General features: G+C 33.3%; 1 protein-coding gene and 1 non-coding gene across 2 annotated transcripts in view; one reads left to right on the forward strand and one right to left on the reverse strand.

The window, feature by feature from the left end:
* The window catches only part of EEA1 (early endosome antigen 1), a 115,392-nt gene that overhangs the window by 43,744 nt on the left and 53,038 nt on the right, over nucleotides 1-18,610 (forward strand). The window contains exons 10-11 of the mRNA XM_055336671.1: nucleotides 7,767-7,883; nucleotides 14,340-14,678. Of these exons, the coding sequence (XP_055192646.1) occupies nucleotides 7,767-7,883; nucleotides 14,340-14,678 (456 nt within the window). The remainder of the gene's footprint in view (nucleotides 1-7,766; nucleotides 7,884-14,339; nucleotides 14,679-18,610) is intronic.
* Nucleotides 9,264-9,366, reverse strand: LOC129517050 (U6 spliceosomal RNA). The gene has a single exon (XR_008665936.1). It is a non-coding gene; the product is annotated as a U6 spliceosomal RNA (small nuclear RNA).

Consider the following 18,610-nt stretch of genomic DNA (forward strand, 5'->3'; position numbering starts at 1 on the left):
TTCCACTTCATAGCATCTGATAGGTGATTCCCAATTCTTGCTAGGTGGTGTGTGTGTATGTGGGGCGGGGGGGGGGTGCATTTTTCTTCATAAGTCAGCCATTCCATTGATTTGACATCTGTTTTCCTATAATTTACATGCACCAGTTCCAATTCTTCTTAGGAATTACACAGAATAAATTGTTCCTTTTTCCACATGAGATATTTGAAGACTGTTCACATTTACTCTGAGTTCTTTTTCTTCCAGGATAAATGTTTTCATTTCTTCTGCTGTTTGTCATGTGACTTGACTTTGGCCTGTTAATCCTGTTGATATGATTATGTCAGTATAGGACAAGTTCTAGGATATGTAATAAATATATTTGCTTAAAAATGCTAACCTTTTTCCTTTTACTATATTACAGAGGATATTTTGTTATCTATTAATATTTTATTAACTATTATTTGTAGTTCTTAAGAAGCTCCCTTATGTGATATGGACCTCTGCTTTTCATATTTTCACTTTAAAAATCTGAATTATAATGACATTTCAGTTTGCATTTCTCTCCTAGTGTCTTTTAAGCTGGTGATCTAAAAGCCACTCTATTCGTAATTAGTAACATAATTAGCTATGGAATACCAATATTGTAGATAACCATGTTGTCCTTTGTCTTACTTCCTCCTGAATCTTGTCAATGAGGGAGTGGTGAAAGTTTATGGCTATAACATGCATAGGTATGTGAAGCTTTATGGTGCTTATTAGCACCTCAGACTTCAAAGTTTATGAACTCAGATGCAGATTTCCTAAAATTGATCTTTGTAGCCCAATGACACCTAACCCTACAGTTTTTAAAACAATTTCAGAGAGTTCATGAACTTACAGAAGTCAGTTAAAAAGCTTCTAATGTAATCAAGGAGATGCTTAATCAAATAAGTATCATTGAGGAAGAAATCCCATTCTGATAATGTGAAAGCAGAAATACTTCAATCTGGGTGAAACGAGTCATTTATTTCTGTACTTAATAAGAATTACTTTTGATTAAATCTGCCTGCCCACTAGTATTTTTCAGATTTTTAAAAAATTATATTCTCTTTTGTTTATATTTTAAAGTGCAGTCCTCTCTGACCTATTCTTGCTGAGAATATGGAGTTCTAAATATACTTGTTAAAGAAGTAGAATTAGAACAGGAGAATAAATTTATATATTTACTTGCATTTTGGGAAAATATATGTGGGAAAATATTTCTGAGTAATATTTAATAATTATTTTAATATGAAAGATTTTTATAAATTTGTATTTTTATTCATGTAGAATAAATTATCTTTATATGTCATGAGGAGGTCATTTAAGATGAAAAAGTATAACTAGAGTAAGATTTGGGAGAAAAGGATTTAGCGTCTTCCTGTGGGAAACAATGATTTTTTTTTTTCTCTTGGAAAGATGTTTCTGGAAAAGAAAAATGGTATAGAAATCCATTCTTCACATCTTTCACATTTTCTTAAAGTGCTTGCTTGCTTGTTTGTTTATTTATGTATTCATTCATTCATTCATTCATCATTCATTCATGAAAGACACACAGAGAGAGGCAGAGACAGGGAGAAGCAGGCTCCCTGCAAGGAGCCAGAATGTGGGACTTGATCCCAGGACCTTGGGATCATGCCCTGAGGCAAAGGCAGATGCTCAACCACTGCTACCCAGGCATACCTTTTTAAGTATTTTGAAATAAATTTTAAAATAAAGAGATTTGTTCATGCTGAATAAATCATATTTTTAATAAAACAAGGATAATACTCCCTTCTTAGTTAGCTAATAGGTATGTAATGATTGAGACCTCACATTATACTGAAGTATTTTGAACAACTTTAGGAAATGGTAGCATAAGAGTTAGAGTAATATTTATTATTGGAAACAAACTCTTACTTTTTAAGCACCACTAGGTTCTGGATACTATGCCAGGTATTTTAAATATATGGTCTCATTTGTTTCTTTTAACCTGCAAATGGAGTATTATGTTTGCTTTATATGTTAGGAATCTGAGGCTCAATGAAGGTCAATAACTTGTTTTAAGTTCATGCCCCTCATACTAGGAAACTAGGACTAGAACTCTGGTCTTCTCCAAAGCTTGTAGTCTGTCCCTATCATGTTCTCTCTCATATGGGGTGGTCTGATGATTGCCTTAGAAGTAAATCTGTGCTGTTAATCTTGATCTAATACTGTTACTACTTTTTATATTTTGCCATATCGTATGTTGTAATATTTATATTGAATACAACTTAAAATACTTCTGACTTGTTTTATACCATTTTCATATTAAAAAATTAATGTCTAGATATTCCATTTCATTTATTTGTTTATAACTCCATTAGTTTTTAGCTTCTGCTTACTTTTGAAATATCTGACATGTATTTTACTAATTTATTAAAATTCAATCCTATTTATTCTCATATTTGTTAGTGAATTATGAATGAAAAAATTCATATATTACTACTTTATTGAACCTAAATATTGGTATCTGAAACAAAACACATTAAAAGGAGCTAAAGGAGATAAAAATGTAATGATTTATTTGGTATTTCTAATTAAGGCTGAAGGCATAATCTAATTTACATTATTAAGTATGTTCTTGTGTTCCATTACTTTATTTATATATATCTCATGAATTCATTGACAGTTTTTTGGTCCCGATATTTTAGAAAGCATATAAAAAAACTCATTCCAAAGCATTTGAAAATACTTTATATATAGCTATGTTATAGATCAGAAATCGAGGATTTAAGGGTTAAAAAAGTATTATTTTAAAAAATTTACATTATTGAAAATATCAAAGCCATAATCAACTTGTATTTGGTATTAAATGGAAATGATCTTTTAAGAATTTTATTTGCATTTGTATTCCAAGTAAATTCATTTTCAAAACTAAAGTATTTATAAAGATGGAACAAAGATGATTATACTCGTGCATAATTATTAAAGAGAGTACTTAAGTATCTTTTAAAAGCATGCAAATATCAGAGATCAGATTTAGTACGTTTGGACATTTGTATGTTCATTGTGTACTTTTTGTCAGTCTTGTCTTCCACCTTTCATCCATCATTTTACTATTTTTTTTTTCTGCTTTCTAATGGAGATGCTTAAACTTGAGGTAATGTGTTTTTGGAAGGTTTTTATTATTAGTAATACATAGTACTTCCTATTGTCATATGGCAATTTTATGTTTTAAGGCAATCTCAGAACTTCAAAGATACTTTCATTTTTTTTAATCAGGCAAATTTCAACCATCTTTAAATGATTATTAGTAATATAGTATTAGGGCAATAATTATCATTCTAAAGCACTAGCAGGATGTTTGCTCAAAATATCTTTCTTAATTTTTTAATTTAAGATTTAAGAGTAAAGATCCAATGTTGAATTCAATAACATGGCTTCAGGGAATTGCAGACTATTTTGTTGGGTCTGATATACTGGGAACAGAAATCTATTAACACCTTGGAGACGAATCACTCATTCCTTTAGTGAGTATTTTTTGAATGTCTGGGGTCAGCAACTATTTTAGGTATAGAGAATACAACAGTGAGTAAGAGTGCCTACTCTCATAAAGCTTATGTTTCATTCATTCTTTCTTTCTTTCTTTTTTTTTTAAAGATTTTATTTATTTATTCATGATAGAGAGAGGCAAAGACACAGGCAGAGGGAGAAGCAGGCTCCATGCAGGGAGCCCGATGCGGGACTCGATCTTTATCGGAGGATCACGCCCTGGGCCAAAGGCAGGCGCTAAACTGCTGAGCCACCCAGGGATCCCTCAAAGCTTATATTTCTTTGTAGAAGCTAGACAGTATATAAATAAAGCATGATAGTCAGTTAATGCTAAGGGCTATAAATAAAAATAAAGCAGGAAAATTAACAAGTCAGGAAACAACAAGGATGTGGAGAAAGGGGAGCCCTTTTACACTGCTGGTAGGAATGCAAGCTAGTGCAACTACACTGGAAAACAGTATGGAAGTTCCTCAAAAAGGTGAAAATAGAGCTACCTTATGACCCAGCAATTGTACTACTAGGGTTTTACCCCCCAAAATACAAATGTAGTGATCTGAAGGGGTGCATGCACTCCCATGTTTATAGCAGCAGTAGCCGAACTATGGATGGGAAGAACCCAGATGTCTATTGACAGATGGATAAAGAAGGTGGTGTGTGTGTGTGTGTGGGAATTCTACTCTGCTATCAAAAGAAATGAAATCTTGCCATTTGCAATGATGTGGATGGAACTAGAGGATATTATGCTAAGTGAAATAAGTCAATCAGAAAAGGTAATTTTCACATCTCACTCACGTGGAATTTAAGAAACAAAATAGGATCATAGGAGAAGGGAGGGAAAAATAAAACAAGACGAAATCAGGCAGACAAACCATAAGAGATTCTTAAAGGAAACAAACTGAGGGTTGCTGAAAGGGAGTAGGGTGGGGGGATGGGGTAACTGGGAAAAAAATAATAAAGCAGAGTATGTATGCGCAGTAGTGAAGCTGGCAATAACATGGGACAGTTTTAGATAGAATTATCAAGGAAGGTCTTCTCAAAGAGGGTATGTGTGAGAAATAAGCAAGAATCAGGGTGAAGAATTGAGAGCAATTATTCCCAGGAAGAGGGAGTGTAACTTAAAGCCTCAAGGGACAGATGAGTCTGGCCTGTGTTTATACACTGAGGAAAGTCAGTGTGGAGAACCATCTTTGTTGGAGTTTCACCCATAGTCCTACTTGAACAAGGAATATATCTATTTCTTTTTTTTTTTAAGATTTTATTTATTTATTCATGAGAGAGACAGGGAGAGAGAGAGAGAGAGAGAGGCAGAGACACAGGCAGAGGGAGAAGAAAGCTCCATGCACGGAGCCTGATGTGGGACTCGATTCTGGGTCTCCAGGATCACGCCCTGGGCTGAAGGCAGCGCTAAACTGCTGAGCCACTGCGGCTGCCTGGAATATATCTATTTCTTGCAAATTTTGACTTTTTAAAAATTTTTATCTTTTCCCTCATACAAGCATAATACATGCTTATTGTAAAAGATTAAAATGATTTATAATGTACAACAGAGAAAGTGAATGTTTTGTAATTCACTCGCCTCCTCTCCTTGCCCATGACTAAAATATACTTTTGGTATAAATTCTTCCCACATCTTTCTTTTTTCCACCCTTGAGTAAAATAAAAAATTTCAAATGCTTGCTTTTTAAAAAATTCTAGTTAAATAAATACACTTAGCGTACAAAGGATAAATGATATACCTAATGTTTAATTCTTTGGGTATTAAAATTATAAACTCATAATGTGTCTAAAAACCATAAAATATAACAATATTTTTTGATACATTTGCTTTACAGTTTGCTTGTTTTTTCTCTATGTTGGAGTTAATCAGCAAGGTAGACACTAGAAAGATACTACTTACTCTTGGCTTACTACATCTTATAAACTTAAATGCAGAATCATGGAATATACTCATAATTTGCATCTTAATATGTTGGGATCCCTGGGTGGTGCAGCGGTTTGGCGCCTGCCTTTGGCCCAGGGCACGATCCTGGAGACCCTGGATCGAATCCCACGTCAGGCTCTCCCGGTGCATGGAGCCTGCTTCTCCCTCTGCCTGTGTCTCTGCCTCTCTCTCTCTCTCTGTGTGCCTATCATAAATAAATAATAAATAAATAAATAAATAAATAAATAAATAAATAAATAAATAAATACATACATACATACATACTGTTATTTCTATTTGTATGTACTTTGCTAAATCCTTTGATACATAGTAATTTAAAATAGCCAAATTGTTCCTAATATTTCTATTAACATCCATAATGCTACTAGTAGAAAATGATCTGAGATTCAAAGTTGTTAGAAATAGATTGAAATAAACTCCCAATATTAATAAGGTTTACATGATCAGTTTAAGAAAGAAGTTATTAGGTTATACCTTTAACTTGAATGTAGTTAAAAATAATAAATATTTAAACATTTCCTTCTTTGGAGCGCCTGGGTGGTTCAGTCAGTTAAGCATCTGACTGTTGATCTTGGCTCAGGTTTTGATGTCAGAGTCATGAGTTCAAGCACCACACTGAGCTCCATGGTGGGTGTGGAGCCTACTTAAAAGCGAAAACAAACCCAGCATTTCCTTCTTTTAAGTATATAATATACATATAACATATTACATATATATCAGTTGTTATTGAAACATGCTGTATAGGCTGTAACTATAAAGCAGTGTGATAGATTGCTTTTCATTGTATCAGAATTGGTTTATTTACATGAATATTTTCCTTACAAAGTCAGGCCGGGAAGGTATCTTAGACATGCTGTCATTCATAAAAACATTTTTGAAACCTCTTTTAACTGGCTTTAAACCAGTTTGGAAAATACTCAAAAAACTAATTTCATTAACTTAGGGCTATTAAAATAATAAAAGTCCAAGTGTTTGATCATTCAGTTCAATTACTTAATCTCCTTTACTAGATGGTTTCCAAAACTTTAAGCCAAAGCACTGTCATGGATGAAGATACATACCTTTTAAAAAACGAGAATCCTTTTAAAAAAAACAAAAAGTGCCATACATACTGGAAGAATTTCCAAAAGAAGAGTACCAGAAGATCTCTCGGCATTATTGTCAAGATAAACTGATAGCCTTCTAAGGTTTCTCCCTTGAAAATGAAAGTACTCATTTGTAATATTTGATACAGATAACTACTGATGTGTTAAGAAAAGTTTAAAAAATTTATATTTTTCATGTGAAGTTTATTTACTAATAAAGAATATAGACAATGAAAATGATTGTAATTTGGGGAATGTAATAAGTGAAGCCAATAAGCAGTATTAGAAATACAGAGTTGTTTTGTTAATATCACTTGCAGGAAACCATACTTAAAAACAGTACTTAGTCTCTTTCTCTTGAGTTGTTTGAAACTTTCATGTAGAGGAAATTTCTATTTCGAAGAGCTTTGCTTAGTTTTCTATTATTTTTTAAATGATCAGACCATTGTCTTAATTTCATTAAAACATTTTAAAACGCATTAAAGCAAATTCATGTCCAGCCATTATACCTGATCATGGAGTGACCCAGCTTAATGAAACTTTATCTAATAAAACTATGTAACTTCTTTGGACAAAGACTTTACGTTATAGTCAAAATGATGATTTACCACCTTTCCAAGTGATTCTGTATTGTATGTTTGCATTTATTTAACATGTTTTAAAGTAAAAAGAAAAGACTATCCGATAGAAATTGGGAGAAAATATAGGCAATAGCTTGCATATCTTCTTTAAATCCAGAAGGATTGAAGTATAGAGTTTCAAAGCCAGTAAATTGAAATTTACAGTTTGATGCTGACTCAGACACATAAAGTAGGATGCCAGCTCTTCATTTCTTGCATTATTAAATAAATGAAGTGCATTTTGGATAAATTTTAAATATTAATTTTCAGACATGATGTGGGGTGGCTATAGGAGTGGTAGGGAAAAGAACTGAGTTGAAACTTCTAAGTATTATTTCAATTTAACAACAGTGACAAAAATCTGTGTAACTTAAAAACCTTTGGATCCTCCCATTTCCTTTTCCATTTTAGTTTTCTCTAATTTTCTTTTCTTTCTTTTCTTCTTTTCTTTTCTTTTCTTTTCTTTTCTTTTCTTTTCTTTTCTTTTCTTTTCTTTCTTCTTTTCTTCCCTCCCTTCCTCCCTCCCTCCCTCCCTTCCTTCCTTCCTTCCTTCCTTCCTTCCTTCCTTCCTTCCTTCCTTCCTTCTCTTTCTTTTCTTTCTTTCAGGCTATAATAAGCCAGCTGAGGAGTGAACTTGCCAAAGGCCCCCAGGAAGTTGCTGTATATGTGCAGGAACTACAAAAACTTAAAAGTTCACTTAATGAATTAACACAGAAAAATCAGGTAAGAATTTAAATACTACATATAGTGGTGAATTGAATTTGTATATCTTAAAGTTTAATCTTGTGTGTGTTACATATATATTGGCACAAGTACAATGTGACTTATTCTGGTTTTTAAGTGTTAAGGACATTCACATTGTTATGAAATCAATCTCTAGAACTCTTTTCATCTTGCAGAACTAAAACTCTACACTTTTTGAACAGCAACCCATTCAGGGCCGTCTTCTGTAAAGAAAAAATTCTCCTTTGTGTCTTCTCTATCTCAATACCATATTATTATACCTTTACTTTTGACACCAGATGTGTGAGTGCTCCACACATCAGCAGTTCTGTGACACCAGCTGGTGTCATACAATGTAATTCAATTCTGATACCATTTACTTGGAGATAGTGTCAGATCCCACAGTGTAAGAGATTCGTCCCACAAGACTGTGCCCCTACCCCAACACCCATTGAAAGTCCATCTTGTTACCTGTATTTTGCATCAAATGGCTGTAGATAGGAGGCTCCTACATCCTACAACCCTTTCTTTAAGTAATTTGCTAGAGTGACTCACAGAACACAGGAAAACATTTTACTTACCAGACTACTGGTTTATTTAAAAAATGATAATTCAAGAGTAGCCAGATGGAAGAGATCCTTAGGTAAGTTGTGTGAGAAGGGGCATGGAGCTTCCATGCTCTCTCTGGGTGCTTTCTCTGTGTTCACCAACCTAGAATCTCTCCAAACCCTGTCCCTTTGGGTTTTTAAGGAGACCTCCTTATATAGGCATGATTGATTAAATTATTTGCCATTGGTGATTAATTCGACCTCCAGCTCCTCTTTCCTCCCGAGGTCTTGGTGATAGTTGGGAGTTGGTGGTGGGGGTCATTGGTGGGGGTCCGGTTGAAAGTTCTAACCCTTTAATCCTGGTTGATTGCCATGGTGATCAGCCCTCATCCTTAGTTAAGGGCTTTTTAAAAAATCACTTCATTAACATAAACTCAATGGTGGTTGAAAGGGGTTTGCTATGAATAACAAAAGACATTTTCTTTGCTCTTATCACTTCCAAGGGTTTTTGGAGCTCTTCCAGAAATGAGAATGAAAACCCAAATGTATATTCCTTATTATAAATTACAATCACACTTTTGATGCACCGAGTTTTTGACTTGATATAATCCAGTTTCTCTGTTTTTGCCTTTAGTGTCATATTTAAGAAATAATTGTCAAATCCAGTGCCATGAGGCTTTTTCCCTGTTTTCTTCTAATTGTTTTATAGTTTCAGGTCTTAAGTTTAGGTCTTTGATTCATTTTGACGTTTTTTTTTTTCTTTAAATAGAGTAAGGTAAGGATTTACTCTCATTCTTTTGCATATGGACCATTTGTTGAGAGACTTGTCCTTATCCTATGGTTTTGGCACTATTGTTAAAAATCCTTGTGCAGGGACCATGTTAATATTCTCTGTATCATTCCAATTTTAGTATATGTGCTGCCAAAGTGAGCACCCATTGTTAAAAATCATTTGACCATGTATGTGAGTGAGTGTTTATGGGCTCTCTATCCTTATACCAGATAACCTTATACCTTATACTATATGTCTGTTTTTTTTTTTTTTTTAAGATTTTATTTATTCATGAGAGACACAGAGAGGCAGAGACATAGGCAGAGGGAGAAGCAGACTCTCCGCAGGGAGCCCCATAAGAGGTTCCATCCCAGGACCCTGGGATCATGACCTGAGCCAAAGGCAGATGCTCAACCACTGAGTCACCCAGGTGCCCCTATATTTCTGTCTTTTTGCCAGTACCATACTGTTTGGACTATTGTAGCTTTTAATAAGTTTTGAAATCAGGGAATGTGAGACCTTCAACTTTGTTCTTTATTTTGAATTTTGTAATGTTAATATTTCCCACCTTGTTTCTTTATAGATGAGCAACAGATAACATTTAGTTTGGGGGCAGGGCAGGTATTGGTTAGTATTTTTCTTTATGTTTTTACTTTTTTGGTGGTGAGGAAGTAGGGAGTCATTAAACACTTTGTTGAATGAATTTGTTGGCTTTGCTTGAACCTAATATTTTGGTGAAATATAACAAGGGAAACACCAAAAAAAACATGGTAGAGGGAGAAAAAAACAAATTGACTGTAAACTGTGAGCCTCCTTCCAACAGTCAGGTAAACGAACTTGGAAGCAGATCTGCCAATTCTTGTCAAGTTGTTAGACTATAGCTCTGGCCCACAACTTAACCACAATGTCATGAGAAACCCTGAGGTAGAACCACTAGCTAAGCTCTTCTGAATTCCTGACCCCCAGAAACTGTGTGAGATAATAGATATAATTTTTACCTGCAATTTGTTGCTTGTGCCATTGGCCAGTAGTTCTCAAACTTTTGATCTCAGGAATGCTACATATTCTCAAAATTGTTATGGACCCCAAGGAGGTTTTATTTTTTTGGGTTATATCTATGGGTACTTAGTATATTAAAGATTAAAACATATATTTAAAAAATATATATGTATTTATTTTAAGAACCTTATTAAATATTAATGACCATATTTTCAAAAACAAAAAATAGTGGTAATGTTTTATATTTTGCAAACCTCTTTAATGTCTGGCTTAGTATTAGAACAGATGGATTATCATATCTGCTTTTACATTTCATCTGTTGTAATATGGTTGAAAGGTATGAAGAAAATTCAGTCTCATATAGATATGTAATTGGAAAGAGGAATATCTTAATAACCTTTTCAGATATATAGCTATTTTTATCTGATACTATACCAAAACTAGATAAGGCATAGTTTCTCAAAAGTTAGTTACAACGGAGAGTCTGAAACCATACCAATGCTATTTTTATACTTGTAACATTAAATTTAGTAGTTTTTCTTACATTTTGAGTGGATCTTTCTTGTGCATGATTTTATAACATCATGCATTAGGTGGAAAATATTGGTTGTGCAGATATTCCAAATATTGACAGATTTCATTGTACCATATAAAAACAGTATCATTTGTCAATATCACCATCAATCTCAGAACAGACTTTAAGTACGAGGAAGTGTCAAGCTCATGGTGATGGATACAAGTTTTCCAAAAGTCTAAGCTTCATGTGAAAGCTGAATTGTATTATTATACTATATTTATTATTTATTATAGTATCAGTTCTGTTCTCTTAAGTGACAGGTTCTTTTCTTACCCAAGTCTGAATAATAATGGTTTGTCTGTTACTCTTTCCAGTGAAAATGGTGTTTCATGAAAAAAGCAACTAGCTCACCTTATAATTTGATACCATTAATGCTCTTCTGTGTGACAGTTATATTCTTTGGTATGCAGTAGAAGTGATCTATGCATACTTCTCTACTTTTTAACATAGATTTTATTTTTCCTTGCTCTTATAAATATTGCAGCTATGAACATTCACATACAAATCTCATGCATCTGTGTTAAAAATTTCTTTGTTATGTACTTCCAAGTAAATTTGCTGAATTGTAGGCTACACACATGTTCACATTTAATAGGTGATCTCAAATAATTTTCCAAATATATCTGTTTACCATTGTTCATTTCTTTGTCAATTCTTGATGCTGACTTGATCTTTTTGTCTGGCTTATTAAAACCTGTTTACCCTTCCACCTCCCTTTTTCTCCTATCAAGCTATATGTAGAAGACATCTACATAAAATTTAGTTTTATTTTTGTCCCTCAGTTTGATTTTTAATTCCTTTCAGATCAGAGTTGACGTTCTACTTTTTGGAAACTGACCAGGATGTGTACATGATGTGAATGCTTATGATCAGTGTCATTTGTCATGCAATTTTAAAACAGTAAACTGTTAATAAAGGGCATTATTTGACATTGATAGCCTCAAATGTGTAGTCAGATAATGAAACACAAATTGTATATATGTTTACACACACACACATTATTAAAGGAAGTATTATGGCTATTTCATGAATAATATATAAATCAAGATGATTTAGTCTGATAAAATTGGAATATTATTGACTAGGGAATAATAGAATCTTCTATTAATCTTAATAATCCTTATATAAGTTATAAGACCTCACTTTTTTTTCCAAAATGTTTTCCTGCTTAGGATTTGCTCACCAGTTAAAGTAAGCACAGACATGCATCCTTTTCTTATTATCCTTACTATTTGCCTCTTTCACCCCTCCCTACCCTGTGTCCTTGGCAAACCGTAATTGTTGACAGTGGTGATATTACATTTTGAATTTGGAAGTCTTTGCACATAGTCTTATGAAGGCCATTTCATAAAATGCCTTGGGCTGTTTTTGTGTGTGGCTCAGCAGCATCAAGGTGGATAGATAATATTTTAACTTACAGCGAATGGAAAAAATAATTGCTTTTATGCTACTGTCAAGATCTTCAGCATTAGATAAGTGTTTTGTAATTAACTGCCTTTGAAACCTTAAAAACAAAAGGGGAATATTGAAGAAACTTAGTTTCTAATAAAAATCATACTTTGACATTTAAACACAATTCTGCAGCTCAGTTTAATTATTCTTATATAAATTCTGGAAAAATCATATGCTTACTTAAAGCTACTAATATAGGTCATTGTAAGAGACTGAGTAATTTTTTGGGTTTCACCTCTCACCTCTTTTCCATCTTCTATTACTTTTCCCTTTCTAGCAGTCCTATTATTAAGTTGCTTGATAGTCTGAAGCAAGAGCCAGCTATGGCTAGTAGTTCTATTGCTGTGTGTTACTACTGTATTACAAAGTGGCATATTGAGGAATATTGTAGGACAGTGGTCAAAGGCATGTTTAAATCCCAACTTTGCCACTGACTGTGACACCCTCTCCAAGTTTGTTTCCTCTTCTGCTAAGAGATGATATTTTACCCACTTGTATCTCAGGAGCGATATGTGTCTTAAATAAATTAATAGACTTTTAAGGGCTTAGACTAGTATCTGGCTTTTCGTAAGCACCTCAGTGTTTGTTGTTTTTGTTTTTATTTGGTAAGTGTGATACAGCATTGGGCCAAGATGAAGGTGGAAGTTTTCCTAACTTACTGCCTAGTAAGTCAGGAAAGGCTTTCATAGAAGACATAACTTTTTAGCTTAATCTTCAGGGATCCTAAGGAACATTTCACATGGCAGAAGGGTTAATGGCAATTCATTTTGAGAGCTAGATATGCAAAAGGCATGGGAACACCTAAGAGCATAAAAGAATATGAGATGTCGGGAATTTATAGTAGTTCAATTTGTTCTTTGTCACCAAGCTCTTTTGAAGAACAAATGAGATGAGATCTCTGAAACTCCTTTGTAAACCAGCAAACATTAAAGAAATGCCATCCTTTTGCATTCATTCTCATTACCTGGGCAAGTAACAAAGTGAAAAATGGAGTAATACAGGGAAATTGTCTCTGAGATAATCTGTTGAGTGAATAATTGATGAGGAAATCGAGAACTGAACATTTAGAAGGAACGAATTTTGTTTACCCAATGACAATTGTGTAATGAATTAGAGTTAACAATCATTTATTTTTAATCATTATCATTATTATTTTATTTTATTTATTTTTTTTGAGAGAGAGATAAGAGGGGAGGGGCAGAAGGAAAGGGAGAGAATCTTAAGTAGTATCCATACCCAGCTTGGAGCATGTTATGGGGCTTGATCCCACAACCTTGAGATTGTAACCTGAGCCAAAACCAACAGTCTGGGCGCTTAACACAGATTGACTTGTCAGATGCTTATAGTGACTTCCTATTTAGTTATCTTTCTTAAAGAATTGAGTCAAAATTCTGATCTATGTCTTATGTGTAAGTGTATTGACTTAAAACAAAGTGTATTAGTTGTAACACCTACACTTAAACCAGATTTTTACATTTGATTAGACTGGTCGATCCAAATCTTTGAGGAGGTGTCATTTTTATATTTTGTACTTAAAAATATTAGTAACACGACAAAATATTAGATGGGTAAATTGTTTTTAGATCACTATTTTTACATAACTAGAAAGATATTTAAGTTAAACTTATGACTCTTAAAAAAAAGTCTTTAGCAAGAAGAGCAAAAATAATCAGCATCTGCATACCAGAACAGTGAATAATATTGATATGCTAAAGCTCTTATCAACTATGAAATTACAACACCCCAAATCAGAATTGTCATTAGATATTGTTATTCAAAATAAGTTTTGATGGTGGAAGGTAGTTTTAATATTTAACTCAAATGGTAGAATAAAAATATGTTGCATACCCTAAGAAATCCAGCAGATTTTAGTGTTTGACTTTATATCAAAATTTTGTTGGTAATTCTTAAATTATATTAGTAGAGTTTAGCCAAGAGGACCAAAAATAAAATAAGTTAGCATGTAATAATTTAATCCTTTTTGGCTAGAATATGTTCACTGTTTTTATATTGCAGTTTTGACTAATTTTGATGGTACTGCTATAAAGATTGGATAATTAGAATAATTGCAAATATTAGCAAAGGAAATTTTTACATTGATATTTCAGAACTTGTCTGAAAAGTTGCTGAAGAAAGAACTGGAGTTCACTCAGTTAGAGGAGAAACATAATGAAGAATGTGTGAGTAGAAAGAATATACAAGCAAGCCTTCATCAAAAAGATCTAGATTGTCAACAACTTCAGTCAAGATTATCTGCATCTGAAACCTCCCTGCAGAGAATACAAGCAGAACTAGGTGAAAAGGGAGAAGCTACACAAAAGCTCAAAGAAGAATTATCAGAAGTGGAGACTAAGTACCAGCATCTTAAGGCTGAATTTAAACAGCTACAACAGCAAAGAGAAGAAAAAGACCAGCATGGGTTACAACTCCAAAGTGAAGTTAATCAAGTAAGAGATGTTGCTTTTATTTATTGTAATTCCTCCTATGGTTTCTTAGTGTTCTTGATAGTTATTTGACCATAATATAGTTCATAAAAAAATATTGTCATTTAAAAAAATTAACTTTTAAATTAAAAATACAATTAATTAATCGTGTTAATACAATTTTAAATTACAAAAATATTGTAATTAAGAAAAATTGACTCTTAATTTTCACAGCTGACAGTTTTGAGTCAGATTTCATTTCCTTTAATTTCAGTTTTCCTTAATGAGAAAAAAATATTAGCACTCATTATATAGTATTCCTGTGAAGTGTTTATGAGTTAATAACCTATAAATTACTTAGGATGGTACCTGGCACATGGTAGGTACTCAGCATATATTAGTTAATTGTAATTAATTCAAATTGTTGATCATTCTTTAGTGTAGAAATTCTTATCTTTTTTCTTGTTACTAAATTTTCAAAATATAATTATGGTTAAACTAATAATATAAAAATTAGATATTTTAAAACAAAAACCATATTAATCTTAACTATTTTTATAATATCAAACTTAAATTCTGTATTCTTATTATTTCTTATAGGTAACATTAAAAATTGATTGAAAAATGGAAATTTAGGGGACATTGAAGGCTTCAGCCACTTTTTTGATTACATTCAACTATTTTCACTTAAATGGTAGTGATCCTTGTTTTTATGGCATCAGTCCTTCTGTCTCTTGGCCTGAGATAGTTTTCTTATTCCTCTTCTCCTTGCCGAACACATCACTTACTTCACTTGTCACTTTTCTAGAAGTCCTTTTCTGAACATTGCCATTTCTCCCTCCTTTGACCCCCTAACGTTGGCTTAAGCATGTATATATTTTGATCGTTTCACTTGCTACAGTATAGTATTTTATCATAACTTATGTGTCTTTCCTTACTAGATTCTGAACTCTTTGGGTACAAAGACCATGTCTTACTCATTTTTTATTTTCACTACTTGGCACATTGCCTTTTTTTTAAAAAAATGATTTATTTATTTATTAGAGCACACAAGTATGAGCTGAAAGGGGCAAAGAAGGAGAGGGGGATGGAGAATCTCAAGCCTACTGTGCATGAAGCACAGAGCCTGATGTGAGGTTATATCTCATGACCCTCAGAACATGACCTGAGCTGAAAATTAAGAGTCAGACACTTAACCAATTGAGCTACCCGGGTACCCCACTCACATTGATTGTTAATCAGCAGATGTTTTAGTGAATAACTTAGATATATGACATTCATTTCACATAAATAAAATTTGGCATTTATGGTTTCCAAAAGACAACTTGTTTTATTTGTTGGGAGATGTAGAACTGAAAAAAGGAAACCATACTTACCTTAGATGGTTTTGTGAAATCTCATTGAGGATAAGGTAAGTACTATCCTATATCAAAGAATGTGAGGATTATAATAAAATGATCCCATATAGGGATCATTTGGAAGAGTTCCTCATTTGTTTTCTTCCCCCACAGTACTTTATGTGATCATTTTATCCAGTTATTTGATCAGGAAAAGCTTTGTGTAAAACAGAGGTGGTACATGAAATAATGAATACTAGGCAGATATTGACAAGTTTGGAGGTAGGAGAATCTTCCAGGAGGAAGAATTAGTGAGAGTAAACTAGTGTCAGGAAAGTATTGTAAGAACTAGGAAAGGATATCTCTTAATATAGAGTGAGTGTAATAGTGGACTATTGTGATGGGAAACAGCATTTGGAACCTTATTATGTGGGGTCTTGAATAGCAGGCCGAGGAATTTGGGCTTTATTTGGTTGTCAGTGGGACGAGGAGCATGAGGAATTTTTGAGAACCTACTCAAACATATTTTTAGATAAAGACTTGAACATGTGATTAGTGGTTTAGTCACAATTCTGTGATAAATAAAGAAGTTATACTGAAGACCTTTAAGTGATACCGTTTATCTTCTTTCTTTAAGCATTCTTCCTTCAAAATATGTCTCAAATCTCTCCACTTCTCATCATCTACACTGCTCCTGCTCTTAATTTAAGCTACTGTATTGGCCTTCGTAAAGTTTTCCTTCTCTTGACCTCCTTAATCTGTTTTCCATGCAGAAGCAGAGATATCTTTTTAAAACATGAAGGATATCACTTTGTCTGCTTACAGTGGCTTTGCATTACACTTTGAAATTAATCCAGATTATCTTACTTTGGCTTGTGAGTTCTGCGTGTAGCATCGCCCACACTGTGTCTTCAAACTCATCTCCTACCACTGTTAAGCTGTGTTGATCTCCTTTTAGTTCCTCAAACACACCAATGCTCCAAGCACTTTCCTGCCTTAGGTCCTTTGCCCATGTTTTTTTTCTTAGTGTGCCCTTGACTTCGGTTCTTCAAAAGGCTGGCTCAGGTGTCGTTTCATCAATAAAAACTTCCAGGACTGCTCCATTTAAATAGCTTGTTTTCCATATATTTTGGACCCCTTTTTTATTTCAGCAGGCTTTTTTATTCTTCTTTATAACACTTTACATTGTATAATTAGTTTTTTGTTTACTTGCATGTAGTCTACCATTCCCCTTGGACTATGAACTCCTTAATGTGAGAAATTTATTTTCTACTCTGTCAGCCTGTGTATTTAGGGCTTTCAGCAAATATTTATTAGAAGGATGGAAATAAATCTCACGTTAAACCTTTTTTTTATATTCTTAAAGAGTATAGGCATGAACTGGGTTTATTTTGCTCTCTATTGTGTCCTTAGCACCGATTTCAGTAGTGACAAAGTAGATAGCTGGCAACTGTCAACAAAAGACTTGAAGACAAAGCAGCCTATATTCTTCATATTTGTGTCTATGAGCACAAATGTGTAAATAGCCACAGATGTGTAAATAATGATGTTACATAATTAAAAATCAGATTGTCATCATTTTAATTTTTTTTTATCATTTTAATTTTTAAAAATTATCTAACCTGCATCTTGAATAGAATAGTGGATTGATTGATTGATTTAAATGTTTTATTTATTTATTTTGAGAGAGGGGGAGAGCGAACATAGAGTGACAAAAGGAGAGGGAGAAGCAGGCTCCCTGGAATCATGACCTGAGCTGAGGGCAGAGGCTTAACTGACTGAGCCACCCAGACACCCCATGTGTTGATGGATTTTGTTAAGCACCAGCCCACCTTAGTTAATATTAGCATTTAGGATAGAGTTTGACACTTTTGTTAGCAATATAACGAGTAAAGAATTATATATATAGGTGTACAAACTGAATTTATTATGGAATATATACATATATATGTGTATCTCAAAATAGGGTAGACTATTAATAATTTCAGTGTTTACTATTTTTACTATTGATTTAACCTCATTTTCTTTAACATGTTTACTCTACAATGGTATAGGCATCATTGTTTAAGTGATTTTTGGTCCGCTCCTACCCTTTGATGGGCTTTTTTCAGACTTTATAGTACATATCCCTTTTTCTCATCCCTTTAGTAAATCTTCACTTCAGAGCAATAGTTCTCTTTAATTTGGTTGGTTCTTAGTTCTATCTGCACATCAGAATTACCTGAGGAGATTTAAAAAATTAACAATATCAAGGTCTCCCTTGGTCCAATTAAATCATAATCTCTTGTATAGTCCTGGGCACAGGCATATTCAAACGTTTCCCCTGTAATTAACTGTTCTGTGCTGTTGAGTTTGAAAACTACTCCTTTTTAAAGTATTACTTTTTGGCAAGGGATTTCTAAAGTCCTGAAGCTGAACATCATCTGATTGTTGTTATGAAAACATGGATTTCTGGGCTTTAGCTTAAATGTATTAAATCTAATCTTACATGGAAGGAGTCTGATTATCTGTGTATTAACAATGATATCAGAAGATTCTTTTTTTATTATTTTTTTGATGTGTGTACAACATAGTGATTTGGCAAAATCTGTATGTTAATGAATGCTCACCATGGTAAGT

Source organism: Nyctereutes procyonoides, unplaced genomic scaffold (genome assembly GCF_905146905.1).
Source record: "Nyctereutes procyonoides isolate TBG_1078 unplaced genomic scaffold, NYPRO_anot_genome, whole genome shotgun sequence".
NCBI classification, from domain to species: Eukaryota; Metazoa; Chordata; class Mammalia; order Carnivora; family Canidae; genus Nyctereutes; species Nyctereutes procyonoides.